The 13,331-nt window shown below is 52.3% G+C and overlaps 1 protein-coding gene across 1 annotated transcript in view; it reads left to right on the forward strand.

The window, feature by feature from the left end:
• COL16A1 (collagen type XVI alpha 1 chain) overlaps window positions 1-13,331 on the forward strand; it is a 51,277-nt gene extending 37,946 nt beyond the window's left edge. The window contains exons 58-72 of the mRNA XM_077150510.1: window positions 1,796-1,867; window positions 2,071-2,124; window positions 2,749-2,793; window positions 3,019-3,063; window positions 4,246-4,299; window positions 4,742-4,795; window positions 6,936-6,986; window positions 7,339-7,428; window positions 8,798-8,833; window positions 9,389-9,433; window positions 10,405-10,593; window positions 10,960-11,026; window positions 11,812-11,988; window positions 12,163-12,240; window positions 12,982-13,331. Of these exons, the coding sequence (XP_077006625.1) occupies window positions 1,796-1,867; window positions 2,071-2,124; window positions 2,749-2,793; window positions 3,019-3,063; window positions 4,246-4,299; window positions 4,742-4,795; window positions 6,936-6,986; window positions 7,339-7,428; window positions 8,798-8,833; window positions 9,389-9,433; window positions 10,405-10,593; window positions 10,960-11,026; window positions 11,812-11,988; window positions 12,163-12,240; window positions 12,982-13,184 (1,260 nt within the window). The 3' untranslated portion in view covers window positions 13,185-13,331. The remainder of the gene's footprint in view (window positions 1-1,795; window positions 1,868-2,070; window positions 2,125-2,748; window positions 2,794-3,018; window positions 3,064-4,245; window positions 4,300-4,741; window positions 4,796-6,935; window positions 6,987-7,338; window positions 7,429-8,797; window positions 8,834-9,388; window positions 9,434-10,404; window positions 10,594-10,959; window positions 11,027-11,811; window positions 11,989-12,162; window positions 12,241-12,981) is intronic.

Below are 13,331 nucleotides of genomic sequence, written 5' to 3' on the forward strand. Positions count from 1 at the left end.
AGACAGGCTGCCCCTGGGTCTGGCTTGATACACTTTAACATCTCCACCTCAGCCTAACCTCTGAGCTTCCCAGATTTGATGGGTGAGGAGGGGGTAAGGGGCCCCAGAGACTGAATTTGGAGCTTGGGGTGGGGGTTGGGGGACCATGGCCTAGTGGGAAGGGCAGGAGGCCTGCAGCTTCGTGGAAAGTCTCTTTGCTCTAGAGCACACACAGCACAGTGCTTCAGAGCTGGTAGGGACTAGGTCGAAAGACCATGCTGATTTAACTTCTCATTTCCAGGTGAGGAAAGTGAGGCCCAGGGAGGGGGTAGCAGGGTAGCCCAGGGGCTCAGGCTGACTTAGCAGCACAGCTCAGACCTGGAGGAAGCCCCCACTGGCTGGAGCTCTATGTACTGCAGGAAGCTGGCTATCTTTGTGTCCCAAGACTGCCTGCTCTCCTTAGGCTGGTCATTGTGGAGAATCCCAAACATCTGGCCAGGGGTTCTGGTCTGGCACCCGGTGGGGGCTGTTTCCTAGGGCTATGCTGACCCCTCCTGGTGGTTTATGGCATTGCAATGACACCCCTCCTCCCCCAAGGTATTTCCCCACTTTACTGGGTCTCGGGTCTATTCTCTCTTTCCTCTTGGACATCCCCACGCTCACTGTTCTAGGGCAGTCACTCTCTCCCCAGTGGGGGACTGCAGTGGCCCTCTTTGCTTGCCTGCCCGCCCCCCCCCCCCCCATCTCCGGTAAACATTCTAATCCACACTTCAGTTCTCATCACTCCCCTGTCCTCGAACCTTTAATAGCTCCCAGTACCTGCGGCGGTGGTTTTCAGACTTTACTCTGTAGTGCCTGAGCTCTTTCTTCACACAGAAGCACAAGTGAAAGCCCAGTCTATAAAACAGAATCAAGTAGAACTGCTCTGACTAAGGCAAAGGGAGGGGTCCCGGAGTCCCCCCTCTGGCCCCCCACTTCATGCTCTCAGCATAGAAGTTTCTCCAGGAGCCCCCAGGGCCCTGAGAAGTACAGTTTGAAACCACTGGCCTGATTAATATTACTTAATAAAGATTTTTCCAGTGTTTGGGGCCTTCCGCAGTCAGGCTCCAACTCCTCCAACCTCTCCTCCTGTCCTCTGTACCCCCATACCTTACAGCCCCCTCCCGCCGCCCTATGCTCTGTGGGAACCAAGCACATTGCCACCTCCAAACCTTTGTCCTTTCTCTCTCTGCATTTCCTCTGGCATGCCCTTTTCTCCTCCACCTACCTAAATCCCAGTCATGCTTCAGGGTCTGGGGACCCTTCTGTGGCACATTCCCTGACCCCCAGGCAGAGTGAGCTGCTCCCTCTCTGCACCCCTCCCAGCCCTCATTCTCACAGGGCACGTGGCTTCTCATGTTGCCCTCGATGCCCTCGATGGTAGCGGGCCTGTGCCCCTCATGGGACTGTAAGCTCCTTAAGGACAGAGGTCTCCCTTTATTCAGCTTGGGGACATCAGAGCCCACTTAGTGCCTGACATGTTGTTGTCACTGATACCTTCAGTTCAGCACACGTCTTGAGCACGGCCTTGCCAGCTCCTGGCTCTGCCTTGAAGAAGACACTGGACTCATGGAGCGGCGAGGGAAGGGGGAGGACTCTTTGCAGATGAGGATAGGTCCTCTTTGGGGGGGTGGTGGTGGAATCTACCCAGGTAGGTCAGGGCAGCCTGGTGTTAGAAGTCGGCTGCCCTGAATTCCAGTAGTCACCAGGCCCTCTGGTCTAGGACTTAGACCTTAGGAGGGCAAGACCCTGCTGATTGCTGGGGGCTGGTTTCCAGGGCAGCGAAGGAATTCGAGGCCCATCAGGCATTCCTGGCCCCCCTGGGCCACCAGGACCTCCCGGCATTCAGGTGAGTGTTGGCCCTCTTAGCCTGGTGGATCTGTGTGTGTGTGTGTGTATGTGTGCGTGCATGCATGTGTGTCCCTGTGTGTTTGTTTGCTAAGGGTGGGAGTTGGGTGATGGAGGGTTCGAGGGAGTCAAGGGGCTGGAACAGGCTTCCCACCCCTGGGACTTTGGTTCAGACCTGCAGAAATGCCTTTCTCCTGTTCCCAGGGCCCTGCTGGGCTGGATGGTCTGGATGGGAAGGACGGCAAGCCTGGCTTGAGGGTGAGGTGATGGACTGGGAAGGCTCTCCTTTCCTTCTCCTTTCTTCTCCAGGGGCCTAAGTCAAGGGAACCTGATGAAGGAAACTGAAGTGTCCCCACTTCTGTCAGGGGGTCACAATACCATCCCTTGGTCTGCCTCCAACTCCCTGGTGGAGCGGAGTCCCTTGAAGTCTCAGTTCTTTTGGTAGCCTAACTGGTTGGATGTGCTGGGCCTCAGCAAAGGCAGAAGAGTGAAAGGAATTAATTTATATCCAGAAACTTAGGCAGCTAGAGAAACTAGGCTGAGTTTCAAAAAGAATCAGGCTGCAGACATAGAAAGACTTAAGCAACCCTTTGCTCCTTGGGTTTCATTTTGCTGGGGAATCTGAAAGGGATGGGGCTATGGCAAAGTTCAGTCTCCTTTTGTACTCAGAAGAAGGAAAGCTAAGGCCCAGAGACTTTATTCTGTAGGATTTACTCAACGTCCACAGTCAGAGGCTGAGGATCTTTCCCCTGCCGATGTCACATTGCCTCCATCACAGGAAGGCTGGGGGAAGGGGGCTGGAGAAAGTAGAAGACGGTGGCGAATGAATTGGATGTGGGCCTGACAAGACTTCTGTCTCAGTCCCCTGGTCTCTTTCTCTAGGGGGACCCTGGTCCTGCTGGCCCCCCTGGAATCATGGGACCCCCGGTAAGCTGAACTGCAGTGAGGAGTGGAAGCTCGGTAGTCCCAAAGACTGAGCAAGTTGCAGGCTCTGCCTGGGTGGGCGGGCAACTAAAATTTGATCCTCTGTGAAACCACATTGTGACTTTGGATTGGTTTGATTTATTTAATCCAAGGAAGAAGGAACAGGAAAAGGTCTCTGATTGAGGCAAGGGCATGACAAGCATGACAGCTTCCTGCTTTCTCTTCCAGGGCTTTAAAGGGAAAACGGGACATCCTGGCCTTCCAGGATCTAAGGTAAGGGCCTGGTAACGTCTTTTTTCTTTTTAAACAGTGTTATTCACACACCATACAGTCCATTCTAAGTGTACAATCAATGGCTCTTAGTATAATCACATAGTTATGCATTCACCACCACAATCAATATGAGAATATTCTCATTTCTTCAAAAAAAATCTCATACACCTTTATTGCCCTGTTATTGACATTTATCTTTAGTATAGCACCTTTGTTACAATTAATGAAAGAATATTACAGTGTTACTGTTAACTATAGGCCTTAGTATGCATTAACAATATTTTTTCTATATACCACCCTATTATTAACTCCTTGTAATAGTGACTGTAAAATATGTTTTACAATGTAAGAACTTTCTTATATTTGTATAATTAACCACTGTCATCATCTACTCTAGGTTCTGCTAAGTTATACAGTCCCAGGTTTTATTCTCTAGCTTTCCTTCTAGTGACATACACTACACTAGCCTTTCTCTTCTGCCATACTCACACACAGCTTCGTACTTACACTTATAGTATTGTGTTACCATCACACAGTATAGTATAATCCATTTCCAAACCTTTAGACTCAACCTAATTAAACATTCTATACTCCTTAAGCACCAATTGCTCAATCTCTACCCTCTTTCTATCTTCTAATAACCCATGCTCTCAAATTTAACTCCAGAGTTTGCTCATCATAGGTAGCTCATATTAGTGAGACGATGCAATATTTGTCCTTTTGTGTCTGGTTTTTTTGCTCAACATAATGTCCTTAAGGTTCATTCACTTTGCTGCACGCATCATGACAACTTTATTCCATCTTATAGCTGGATAATATTCGATCACGTGTATGTATCACAGTTTGTTTATCCACTCCATCAGTTGATGGACATTTGTGCTGTTTCCATTTCTTGAGGGCCTGGTAACTTCTGCCAAGCAGGTTTTCTCTACCCTCCTTGAGACCTGACTCAAAGCATGGCAGCTTTGTCCAGGTAGAAGTGCCACCTGACCCCTGGCTGGGGTGACACAGCATCCAAGCCACCTGAGGCCACCAGTGCCTGGCAGACTGGGTCAGGGATTCTCCATCTACCAGCCTGAGGGCATAAGAACAAGGGCAGGTGGCAGGGCCCCTATGGGGTCAACTGGTGGGGGAGTGCCAAGTAGAGGCCTGGTAAGCGCCAATTCCCTCTCTCTCTTCCAGGGTGACTGTGGAAAACCAGGTCCCCCTGGCAGCAGTGGCCGGCCTGGAGCAGAGGTAATGGCCCAGAGCCCACTCAGGCTACCTTTGGGCAGCCTTTGGGCTCTGCTGAGTCTGGGATGCAGTAGTTTCTTCCCACATACTGACAAAGCAGACAATTTTTCTCCTTGGCCTTTTGGGTGAGGTTTTGCTTAACACTGCACAACTTGAAATTTTTCTCTCCTCTTAAGGGTTATAACTGGCTTCCCAACCTAGAGGCTGTTGGGTCACCAATCTTGACGGGCAGAGCCTGGCTTCCTTGGGCTGGGGGCTCCACTTTCTCTATCCAACAATACTCCTTGGGCAGGGCTGGTCCCGCAGGCTCTGGAAGTCCTGGATCTGAGGCTGGGCTTGGCCAATGGTGTTCACACCTGCTCCACTGAGCCCTCTCCCACCAATAGCCACATGGGTGCACGTAATCTGTTTTTGTTTTGTTCCTTCTCTTTTCCGGCTCCTGCAGGGTGAGCCTGGTGCCATGGGACCCCAGGGAAGACCCGGTCCGCCCGGCCATCTTGTGAGTTAAACTGCTTTCATCTCTGTCTCTGTGAGACTAGGATTCAGCTGAGGCAGGGTGGCGGAGGGCATGCTGGTGATGGAAGAACTGACCATAGCAGGAACAGGGCTGGCCTTGTAAGGGGCCTCCAGTGGTTTCCAGGCCCAATCCAGTGGTTTCCAGGCCCTACACCTTGTTCATACAAAGGTCATTCAGTTGTGCAACCAGTATTTATCACACTGCTCCATCCCAGACCTGGTCCAGGCATTGGGGCCACAGTAGTGAACAAGTGAGATAAGGTCCCTTGAGCTCACCGAGCCTTCGTGCAGGCACAACAGACAGACAAATTAATGTGAAAATCATCAGGCAACGATGTGAGGGTCCAGGGAGGCACTGGGAAGGAGAAGTGACATTTGAGCCAAGTTGGAGCTAGCTATAGGACAGACTGGGGGAAGAGTGTTCCAGGTGGAGGGAACAGCTGGCACAGGTGGGGAAGGTCTTGGTGCCAGCTCTGTAGGTCTGAGGAACCCAGAGAAGGCTGGTGTGACTAGAGTGCAGTGCCAGGAGGGTGTGCAGGGAAGGGGGAGGGTGAGCTTAGATGGAAAGGCATGGAGTCAGAGGGGTTGGAGGTGTGGCCAAGAGTTTGGGGGGGAGCACACAGATGGAAGTGGGGCTATCAGCTAGGGGCTTCTTCAGCAGGCGGTGGATGGTTGTAGTAGAGCAGGGAAGTGTGGGCAGATCTGGGGTGTGTTTGGAAGTAGAGGACTTGCTGATGACCCTGGTATGGGGCTGTGGGAAGGAGGAAGAGAGGATGAAGGATGACTCCTGTGTTTGGTTTGAGCCCCTGGGTAAGTGGGTGGCATCGTGCACCGGAACAGGGCGACTTGGAGGAGATGTTTATTAAACAGTAATTCAGATTTCAGTAACATCAGTAACACAGACAACTGCCAACCGGCGCCATCGATTGGTAGGACTGTGCCAAGTTGAGAGGGTTCCAGCTAAAAGCAAACACACTGGTGTTTTACTGCAGCCTTATTGTGGCTGGCTGTGAAATTTCCAGGAGACTTTTTGAAATGGTAAAGTAGTTCATGATTAAAACAAAAAAAGTAGCTTTCAGTTCCCCATCGCTGTTTTTATGGCTCTCAAGAAGTCCACGTCCTCAACTAGAACCCAGGGCTAGCCCGGTCCCCTCATGTGACAGATGAAGGGCGAGAATAATGTGTCCAGGGGCCCACCCTCTGAACTGAGTCCTCACTGGAGACTTACAGGGGACTGGAGGCAAGGGTGGCACAGGAGTCCCCCTCTCTCTTCCGCATGTCCAGCCCAGCCTCTCTGCTGTGTGCCCCAGCGCTGGACACTTTTGCCCCAGGAGACTTGAGATGAGCAGAACAGAGATTATGGACTCTGGAACTTTCAGTTTGGGGTGTGGGGGGAGGTGCTTTGGAAAGAACTGAGTGTCCTGGGGTGCAGAGAAGGGGTCACTTCCAATTAGGGAGGGGACATTTGAGTTGTGCCTCAAAGGCAAGGATGTGACCGCCTGAGATGGGAGAGATATTTCAGACACAGCCCCCACCCAGGTAAGGAAGGAGCCTGCCTGTGCGTTTTGACAAATAACAAGGAGTCTCTGTGCACTCAGGCCTTAGGGAGCGACAGGAGACCAGCTGGGAGTGGGTGGGGGGAATCCATGTGAACACTGGGGTGGGGGCTGAGCCCCTGGCCCACCCCCCTGCTCCTCAGCTCCCTGGCTCCTGGTCTGCACTCCAACCCACTCCCCCCCCCCCCCCGCCCCTCCACACACAGAGCAGGAAGGGAGAAGCACGAGGCCTCGGGAGACTCCAGGCCCATGGAGCAGCTCTCTCTGGCCTCAGCCCTCCGTCCTTGGCCTCTGGCAGCAGCTCTAAGGTCCTCCCTCAGGGAGCCCTGGAGGCCTCGCTGGGAGATAGAGGGCTTGAGGTCGGAGCGACGATCCTCACTGGGCCTCTGGGCACATCTATCCTAGCAAAAGGTCAAGTACAGGGCCAGAGGGGAAGAAAAGGTTTAAGGGCAAGACCAGAGCTGGAGCTGCGGAGATTGCAGGCTTCCTCCTGGTCAGCCCCTCTCTGCCTCCCTGGAGGTCTAATTGCTGGAACCTCTTGCCATCCACTGACTCATCTCTCTTTAGGGGCCACCAGGGCCTCCAGGCCAGCCAGGTCCAGCTGGGATCTCTGCAGTGGTGAGTGACATGCTGCCCTCGCCCTTCCTCTCCCAGGGATTTTGCCCAACTCTGCTGTGGGCCCCTTCCAGAGGGGGCTGGAGGGATTGAGAATGGTTTGTCCCATCCCCCTCCTTCCTTGGCATCACCTCTCCTGCCTCCAAAGATCACCCCAAATGCAGTGAAACCCTTCAGAGAGGTCTAGAGGCCAGCACAGGGCCCTGCTACAAGTTCACATGGCGCCCCCTCCCCCTGTGTTTCCTGGGAGGTGGGGCATGGTCCCTGGCACATGATGGGGCATCTGCCTCTAGCTAAGTGGGGTCCAACCCACTGCCTCACCTCCCCTCTCACCATCCCCCTTACCATTCTCTAGGGCCTGAAAGGAGACAGGGGAGCTACTGGAGAAAGAGGCCTTATAGGCCTTCCAGGCCAGCCCGGCTCACCCGGACACCCCGGCCCCCCGGTAAGGCCCCAACTTCCATTGCACAGCCAATCAGTTGGCTTTGCCACATCAGCTCAGCACTGCAGATCTGGGCTCTCCAGAGAAGGAGAGTCTGTTAGGAAGGCAAGATGGCAGGTTGCAGCTTGTGCCTGAGGATCACATAATATTTGGAAGAAGAGACAAGCCTTGCAAGTCAGTGCTCTGCCAACTGCACACAAGGTTACTGCCTTTGAGCTTCCTCAGCTCCCCAGAAGCCACTCCTCTCTTTCATCTCAGCCAATGTTTAATATTCAGAGCTACAATGTATTGGCCGGTGGCCACGTGCTGGATGGTGAGCTAAGTGCTCAATGTGCATTTTGCCATTTAATCTCTATTGCAACCCTGTTTAGTGGGTCTGGTTGTCCTGTTTTACAGATGAGGAGACTGAGGTTCAGCATACTTAAGTAGGTCACTCAGAGTCACACAGCTATTGAGTGGAAGAGCTGGGACTTGATTCCCAGCCTGCATGACTCCAGAGCTTGTGTCCTGAGCCACTTAGCAATTCTACCTCTTTCAAATATTCCTGATAGGTGAACCACATCGGGTGGAACTATTAGCAGATCTCAGGGCCAAAAAGTCTCCTGGGATTGTTGAGACAGAGTCCCGGGTCTCCCAGCTCCCAGGTCAGGGCTTTCCACCAAAACAGATTGTCTTCTGGAAAACAGTAGCAATCAGTGGTCCCTGCCTGACCCTGGGATGGGGTGGATGGCTTCAGCTGGGGTGGGGAAGGTCGATCAGCCATCTGCCAGGAGGCCCTGCCACTCCCACTCATTCACATTCATGCCGAGAACCCTCCTTCCCTCTCTACCTTCAGGCTCAGGAGCCTCCAGGGTCCCTGGATGTATTTTACCACTTGCATGCAATCACAGACTCCTCACTCAGCATCTCACCAGAAAGGAACTGGGCCAGACAGTCAGCCTGTCTTGTGGAGGGATTGGGCTCAGGTTCACCCCGGCCAATATCAGGGACCTCACCAGAGAATAAGGCATCCTGTTTGCACTTCATGCGTTCATTCAGAAAACATTTAGCTGATATCAACCAGGAAGTGTGTGAGGTGCTGATATCTAGGAAAGCGAGGCAGGCCCAGTGTGTTCTTCCTTCACTGAGTTCATAGTCAGGGAGTTCCCAAGGGTTGTCAGAATGGGACTTGGGGACCAGGCAGGGATACGAGGTGGGGCTAGAGGTGGGGGACGTAGTTTCCATGGGCCATGCCCAGGCAAAGGGTGAGGGCTGGAGGACTGTGAGTTCTTGATGGGGCAGGGGGCTAGGCATGCCCAGTGGGCTGGACAAGGCATGTGAGGCCAAGTTGGGTTGGAGCTCATCACCTCTCCCATTGCTCCCTGCCCCCCAGGGTGAACCAGGCACGGATGGGGCAACTGGCAAAGAGGTACTGTGCTGCTGGTCTTCTGTTCACCTTTTCCCCTTGCTTTTGCCTTGTTCTGACCCCTTTTTGCTCAGTAAACATTCCCTGTCTGTGCCCTCTGGACAGACATACAGAAACTAGTAACCTTTGCTACTCTGGAGAGGGAAATCAGGAACTAGGGAACCAGGATGGGAACAAGACTTGTTTTCATTGTTTATTTTTCCATATGCCCAGTTGCAAAGAGACTATAATAATCCCAAATCAACATTTCCCGGGGACCAACTCTTGCCAGGCCCACCACATGCCACAGCTGACTTTTCCTTCTGAGTTCTTCTCACCTCCCTTCTTCTGTGACAAGAGTCCCACCAACATAATCAAACAAGGCCATGACCCAGAGGACATCATTCTCTTTCCATGTTGTCTACCCTTCTGTTGGCAGAGAAGCTGTTGTCCTTTCTCACAGTCACAGTCCAGGGGCCTAAGCCTATGGAGGGTGGTCCCTTCACTGCACCTACCTCCCTTGGACAGTTCAGGAATGCTGCCTGTACTTGACCCCTGACTTTTTCTCTTCTTCTCTAGGGACCACCTGGAAAACAGGGACTCTATGGACCTCCTGGTCCAAAGGTGAGTGGGCACTGGCTGGGTTTGAGAGGAGACGCTCATAAGTTGATGAAGCCCAGCTCCAAGCTCTGACTTGAGCCACAGAAAGAAGGCATGCAAAGGCCAGTGGGTAGGACTTGGAGCCACCTTAACTCTGAAAACCTCCCAAATGGGACTCTTCCAGGGTTCTTAGCTGTGGCTGGGGGGAATAGGAATTTCCAATTCATTCACTCAATAACTGATTTATTCATTCATTCGTTTATTCATCCCTTTATTCTACAAGCATCTGCTTAATCTTGCTTACACTCCAGGCCCTCTTTCCTGGCCTTGGTAAACAGAGATCCCAGAACAGGAGGTGCCCACTGCAGTCCAGTCACTGTTATACTCGAGTGTGTTGAGTTTTACAGAGGAGGATGAGACATAGCCCTGTGGATTCTGAGGGGAGGAGCCCCCACTTGGCCTGGGGAGTCAGGGAAGCCGTATAAAGCACAAGACCATTTCTGCCAAGTGGGAGGAGTGCACTGAGTAGAGAAGCAGAGGAGGGCACTCCAGGCAAGAGAGCTGCTTGTACGAAGGCTGCTTGTACTAAGACAGCATGGCAGAATCAGCAAACTCTATCCAGGGAGGTATGGCTGGAAGTGTAAGGGCAGGGAGATGGGCCTAGAGAAGGTATGGTCAGGACCACTTATTGAATGGTCTTGAATGTCTGGTCAAGGAGCTAGGCCTTTATGCTAAGAGACCTGGGAGCCATCAGAATCCCTAAGCAGGGAGTAACATCATGAGAGCTGTCTTCTAGGAAGACCCCTCTGGGGGCAGTATAAAGGGTAAATTGCAGGAGGAACTTGGGGCAGGGCAACTTGTTAGGATGTTGCGGTCACAGTCCAGAGGGAGGTGCAGTAGGCTTTGTGTGTGGGGGGGGGCAGGGAGGAAGGGGCCTCATGAAGGAGGCTTGACAATACTTGGCAGTACTAGACTGTGACTTCCTCTCCTTGTAGGGCGACCTGGGACCTACAGGACAGAAGGGCCAAGCAGGAGAGAAGGGGAGAGCTGGCATGCCTGGTGGACCTGGCAAGAGTGGCTCCATGGGGCCTGTGGGGCCACCGGGTCCTGCCGGAGAGAGAGGCCACCCTGGATCTCCGGGGCCGGTGGGGAGCCCTGGATTGCCTGGCATGCCGGGTTCCATGGTAAGGGGGCAGGGGGGAAGGCTGGCAGTCCCTCAGCTGCACTGCTCCATGCAGCCGGCAGGTGGGAAGGAGCATGGATCATTTCAAGAAGTCCTCTGGTGCTCTGTGGGAAAGAACACCATCCTCCATTCGGTGGTGTGTGGGAGGGTGGGGGGATTGGGGAACCCTCTCCCTAGAAAAATGCACTCATGCACAGAATGTTTTGTACAATTTCGGGAGGGTTAGGACTGTAGATTAAGAATCTCTGGGAGGCTACTGGTACCTTTGCCACCCTCCCCATCCTTCATTCCCATAGACATCTGTTCCCTGGAGAAAAGTACCAGGCTTGGAAGTATAATTGAGAGAGGTTTTCTTCTTTTTCCTCAGGGAGACATGGTGAATTATGATGAAATCAAGAGGTTCATCCGACAAGAGATCATTAAAATGTTTGATGGTAATTGGCAGCCGGCTGGGTAGCAGTGGGGGCTACTTGCCCTTCCCAGCTGCTTTTCCACCCAGCTCTGGCCTCCTTTTCCTTAAAGTTTCATGTACTACCCCCTTGCCACACCCCTCTCATATACTTAAAGACGTGGGGTTGACAGACATGTATTCAAGTATACTTCAGACATTTCCTGTTACCTTCATTGTTCAGAGATAAAATGATCCCCTCCTGCCCTCGCCAAGCCCCAACTTGAGCAATGAAGACAGACAAGTAAATTGACATCAAATGAGGCAGCAGTATGTGATCTCTAAAGAGAGGGATAAGCAGCAACTGTAGGATGGTCAGTGCTTTTTTTTTTTTAAAGCTTGTTGCCCTTTTTTTCTCCTTGTAAAACCATCTGCTCATTTGTTGACCCAACACCAAGGTACTGGGGGCTGGCTGGGGACACACAGCAGGGGGAGCATGGACCTGTCCTGAAGGGCTAGACATCAAGCTTGGGGAGCAGACCTTGAATGCCAGGCAAGGGTCTGGACTGTGTCCTGAAGCCAGTGGTTAACCAATGAAGGGTGTTTGAGAAAAAGGTGCCGTAGTCAGATCTGGGCTGCAGAAGGTCACCATGCAGAGCAGGGCGGAGGCAAGGGCTCCGAGGCCACTTAGGAGATCATCTCCCATGTCCTTGCACTGACCTCCCACTGAGAGATGTTTTGGACTCTAGGCTGGTGGCCTGTCTGCAGTGTCTGCCATCATTCTGGGTCCCTTGGGGATACTCTGTGACCTGCCCTTGTCCTTTCTTGCAGAGAGGATGGCTTACTACACCTCCAGGATGCAGTTCCCTGTAGAGATGGCGGCAGCTCCAGGACGACCAGGGCCCCCAGGGAAGGATGGTTCTCCGGGTCGGCCAGGCGCTCCAGGATCGCCTGGGCTCCCCGGACAGATTGGCAGAGAAGGCCGGCAGGGCTTGCCAGGAATGAGAGGTAGCTCTGCCCTCTGGATCCCAGAGGGGCACACAGAGCTCTTAGGGGCATGCATGAGCATTACACGAGGTCTGTTGTGAATGTGGTGTGTTGTGTCTGTGCTTCACATAATCCAACTGCGAGGTGCCACTTTTCTACCCAGGGATAGGACTAATTTTTTTCCCCTTGTGCCAGGGTTGCCCGGTACCAAAGGTGAAAAGGGAGACATTGGAGTTGGCGTCGCAGGAGAAAGTGGTCTCCCTGGTCCCCCAGGTAGGAAAAGCCAGCCCTTGAGATGATGATTTCAGAGCAGCAGAGACCCCCTTTCTTTGTTTCTTTTACAATACAATTGTGTACAACTCCCAAAAATGACAGGCCAATCAACCAACATTTATAGTAACACTACTGCGTGCCCTACACTCTCCTAGAGCCTGTGGCAGAGACAGTGGGAAAGGGATGGAGAAAAGTGGAAGACCTAGTCCCTGCCTTCCTAGTCCTAAACTGCACTTGCAAGTTAGTGGAGGAGATCTGGATGTGTTGGAGGTCAGGGAGCATGAGTTCAAGCTCCGCTTGGCCTCTCTCTGGCTGCATAACTTTGAGGAGGTCACTTACCCTCTCAGAGTGACTCTCTAACGCACATCGTTGGTTGCATAGCCCCAAAGGGAATGACCAAGGCCGGATGACCTGGCTGTACCAACCAACTTCACCACCCTCCAGATCTGCGTCCTCATTGATAAAATGAGATGATAGCTCCTTTCTCAGGGAATCGTTGTGAAGATTGAAAAACAAAAAACAGAAAGCAACTGCATAAAAAGCTGTCCAATGCTTGGCATAGAGAAGCTATCAATAATACCAGCTAGTAGTATTGTTATTGTGAAATTAATGGGAGAACCAGATCCTTATAACTGGAGAAACATTTCTCACATGTATGGTGTCATTTGTCATGACCATTGCTTCTTCTTTCTCTATGACTTGGGCCTCTTGACTTTCCTTCTCTGACTCTTTCTCCCCTAGGTCCGCAAGGCCCTCCAGGGTATGGCAAGATGGGCCCAACTGGACCCATGGGCCAGCAAGGTATTCCTGGCATCCCTGGCCCCCCAGGTCCCATGGGCCAGCCAGGCAAGACTGGTCACTGTAGCCCCTCTGACTGCTTTGGGGCCATACCAATGGAGCAACAGTACCCGCCCATGAAAAACATGAAGGGGCCTTTTGGCTGAAATCACCATCTGCCGTTAGATGAAGGACTCCATTGGGAACAAATGGCCAAAGCTTTCAGGACTCTGTGATGGGTTGTGAATGTTTGTTTGTTTGTTTGTTTAATGACTGTTAATATTTTTTTAACAATAAAAAAAGCACAAAAACTA

The sequence above is a fragment of the Tamandua tetradactyla genome, chromosome 2 (assembly GCF_023851605.1).
Source record: "Tamandua tetradactyla isolate mTamTet1 chromosome 2, mTamTet1.pri, whole genome shotgun sequence".
Classification (NCBI taxonomy): domain Eukaryota; kingdom Metazoa; phylum Chordata; class Mammalia; order Pilosa; family Myrmecophagidae; genus Tamandua; species Tamandua tetradactyla.